Source organism: Miscanthus floridulus, chromosome 2 (genome assembly GCF_019320115.1).
Source record: "Miscanthus floridulus cultivar M001 chromosome 2, ASM1932011v1, whole genome shotgun sequence".
Lineage (NCBI taxonomy): Eukaryota > Viridiplantae > Streptophyta > Magnoliopsida > Poales > Poaceae > Miscanthus > Miscanthus floridulus.
This window is the reverse complement of record NC_089581.1, coordinates 174686212-174689693: the sequence shown is the minus strand read 5'-3', so window position 1 is coordinate 174689693 and position 3482 is coordinate 174686212. Positions and strand designations below refer to the sequence as shown.

Genomic DNA, 3482 nt, shown 5'->3' with positions numbered 1-3482 from the left:
CGACAATCAGTGAAGTTCAGTACAGCCAAAGATGGATTGATATATATACACCATGAACCTGATAGCGAGGCTGACTGAAAGCTCACAGGCCGAAACAGGTCATTTAGCAGATCGATCCTACAAAGACAATTTGGCCATTGACCAGGCTATTTATAGTCCAACAAATTCAGGTTATGGTAACCCAATTGGGGATCTACACTCACATAGTCACATATACTGCCGTCGCCGCGCAACACCTGTCCTCCCCTCCTCAGAGTTTGCCCACGAACACGTGGACTGCGCCGGGAGCTGCTATATTAAACCCATGCCATCATTGGCGGCGATCGCTGCTCGTTTTTGCCACTTCTCGATCCTGTCCATGCACCATCATCGGCTCATCGCAGGCGTCCCTGATCTGGCATGAAAGGAGGAGGCGCCATTGTCATGCACGCCGCCGCCAGCAAGCAGGTGCCCAAGTCCAAGACCTCCTCCTTCCTCTACATCCTCCTCCTCTACGTACTCCTGCCCGTGCTGGTGCTCTACGTGGTCGCGCTCGCCGTGTCCCCGTTCTACTCCCGCCCGTGCCCGCAGGACGGCGGTGCCGGTGCCGTCGCTCGTCTCGCGGCCGCGGCGGATGGCCAGTGGCATAATAATGGCAGCGCATCGTCTACCTCCGTGACGCGGCTTCCGCCGCCCAAGGCGCGGCCGAAGCCGAAGCATTCCGCGGACGACGATGCCGCGCCCACCGGGCTGCGCCACATCGTGTTCGGCATCGGCGCATCGTCGTCGCTCTGGAAGAGCCGGAGGGAGTACATCAGGGTGTGGTGGCGGCCGGGCAAGATGCGCGGCTTCGTGTGGCTGGACAAGCCGGTGCCGGAGCTATACTCCAGGAACGCCTCCTCGGGTCTCCCTGGCATCAAGATCAGCGCCAACACGTCCAGGTTCCCCTACACGCACGGCGCCGGCAGCCGTTCGGCGCTGCGGATCACGCGCATCGTCTCGGAGAGCTTCCGGATGGGCCTCCCGGGCGTGCGGTGGTTCGTGATGGGCGACGACGACACGGTGTTCTTCCCGGACAACCTGGCGGACGTGCTGTCCCAGTACGACCACACGCAGCCGTACTACATCGGGAACCCGTCGGAGAGCCACATCCAGAACCTCATCTTCTCGTACGGCATGGCGTTCGGCGGCGGCGGGTTCGCCATCAGCGCCGCGCTGGCGGCGCAGCTGGCGCGCATGCAGGACGGCTGCATCGAGCGGTACCCCGCGCTGTACGGCAGCGACGACCGCATCCACGCGTGCATGTCGGAGCTGGGGGTGCCGCTGACGCGCCACCCCGGGTTCCACCAGGGCGACCTGTGGGGCGACGTGCTGGGCCTCCTGGGCGCGCACCCGGTGGCGCCGCTGGTGTCGCTGCACCACTTCGACTTCCTGCAGCCGGTGTTCCCGACGGTGCGGTCGCGGACGCAGGCGCTGCGGCGGCTGTTCGCGGGGCCCGTGGCGCTGGACCCGGCGGCCGTGGCGCAGCAGTCGGTGTGCTACGACGCCGGCAAGGAGTGGACGGTGTCCGTGTCGTGGGGGTTCGCGGTGGTGGTGCTCCGCGGGGTGCTGTCGCCGCGGGAGATGGAGACGCCGATGCGGACGTTCCTCAACTGGTACCGCCGCGCCGACTACACGGCGTACGCGTTCAACACGCGGCCCGTGGCGCGGCACCCGTGCCAGAGGCCGCAGGTGTCCTACATGCGGCAGGCGCGGCTGGAACGCCGCTGGCGCAACCGCAATACCACCACGGTGACCGAGTACGAGCGGCACCGGGTGCCGCCCGCGCCGTGCCGGTGGCGCATCCCGGACCCCGCCGCGCTGCTGGACCGCGTCGTCGTGCTCAAGAAGCCCGACCCCGAGCTCTGGAAACGGGTACGTACGCGCGTCGTGCATATCTCAGTTCTGGTCCTTATCGATCGTACGGCAGACATACGTGGCAATGTGGCATCTTGATGTGACTAGACTAGCTATGAACCTTGCGTGCAGGCCCCGAGGAGGAATTGCTGCAGGGTGGTGTCGTCGCCGACGGTGGGGAAGGACCGGAGGATGACCATCGACGTCGGCGTCTGCAGAGACGGCGAGTTCGCCAGGGTTTAGGCAGGTCGGTCTCTTCTTCTTTTTCTTTTTGAAGGAAATCTCTTCTTCTTTTTGACTGACAATGGCAAACAAAAATTGTCCTTGAAGTAGGAGCTAGAGTGTACGGCGGAATGGGGAGCGATCGAGAAAATGGCTGTTTCAGATCCACGGATCATGGAGCACATGTTTTCAGAGATCGGGCTGGTTGGAGAAGAAAGGACTCAGCAACAAGGCAGCAACCCGTTGCAGGTGGGGCTTAGAGGAACTCATCGGTTGGGCCAGCAACGTGCTGTCACTGTACTGATGGAGTGTAGCTGTAAACTGTAGAGGCGTATAAAGATGATGAAACGGGGCGAGTGCTTTGGTGATGTGAAACACTGAAACTAATGGCATCCTGCGCAGATGAGACGAGGCACTCTTTTGTTTGAAAGGCGTGGGTCGGCTATGGCACTGTTTGCAATTCGAAGGTCATCAAAACATGATCCTGCTGAAATCTCCCCGGCTAAGCACAACGTGCGTGCCAACCGGCCCGGGACGGATTTAATTAGACCCAGGTAGATTTTGGGCCATTAAGAGGTGCTGTGTTAGTCCTATGCTACGAAGTTGGGTTGGACTGGGCCTATCTCGACCCTAAATTATGTATGCACTATGGGATGTCCACGGCCTGCTAATAAGCGTGTTTTGATCAGAAAAAAATAATATAAGGTTTATTTTATTCATTAGTTTCTCTCTTATAATATCATATCAATTTTTAAGGTCTGATGCAATCGCATGTAATATCATATCAAATTTGACCAAAATTATTGAGATAATTACAAATACAAAAATTTATAACATCAAATAGGTATACTATGAGAATATAATTAATGAAGAAGCTAATGATACTTATTTGATATCATAAACTAGCATAAAATTGGGTAGCACTGTTGCTCATACCTTTATAGCTACACCAAAGAAGGTATATTTTCTTTGAAACCCAGAATTTGAGTGTAGGCACATGCCCCCGGCTCCCTTGATGCCGACCACTTGTCCAAGTCCAACCGTGAAGTGTGCCAGTTCAGGATGAGGGCCTTCGCCAGCATCCTCTCCCTTACCCTGCTGGCTACCGTGACATGGCTTCATTCGGCCATGGCATGGCCCCATCGGAACCACCCCCGCTAGAGGCTTACAAGGAGCTGTGACACCACTGGCAACAATGGTGCCACCGCTGGCTTCGCTGGTGACAGTGCCGCCCCGCCGCCACCGGAGACCGAGAAGAAGTTGAGCAAGCTCAACGACTAGTTGAAAGCTTTAGTTTGGTTTTGATGAATTGATGAAACCCTAAGTGCTAACCTAGTTTATCTCAGAGATCATGAGATAGGTAGCACTATTTCAAGTGGTGGAGC

General features: G+C 57.3%; 1 protein-coding gene across 2 annotated transcripts; it reads left to right on the top strand.

Annotated features, from left to right (window-relative positions):
• Window positions 1-327: 327 nt before the first annotated feature.
• On the top strand, window positions 328-2768 carry LOC136540752 (uncharacterized). 2 transcript variants are annotated; one of them, XM_066532765.1, is made up of 3 exons: window positions 328-1893; window positions 2008-2122; window positions 2209-2768. In XM_066532765.1, exons 1-2 carry the CDS (start codon window positions 400-402, stop codon window positions 2116-2118), a joined length of 1605 nt encoding a protein of 534 aa, XP_066388862.1. In that variant the 5' UTR covers window positions 328-399; the 3' UTR covers window positions 2119-2122; window positions 2209-2768. The 2 variants fall into 2 exon arrangements, with proteins under 2 accessions (XP_066388862.1, XP_066388863.1); XM_066532766.1 differs by having other exon boundaries at window positions 2206-2768.
• Window positions 2769-3482: the final 714 nt, after the last annotated feature.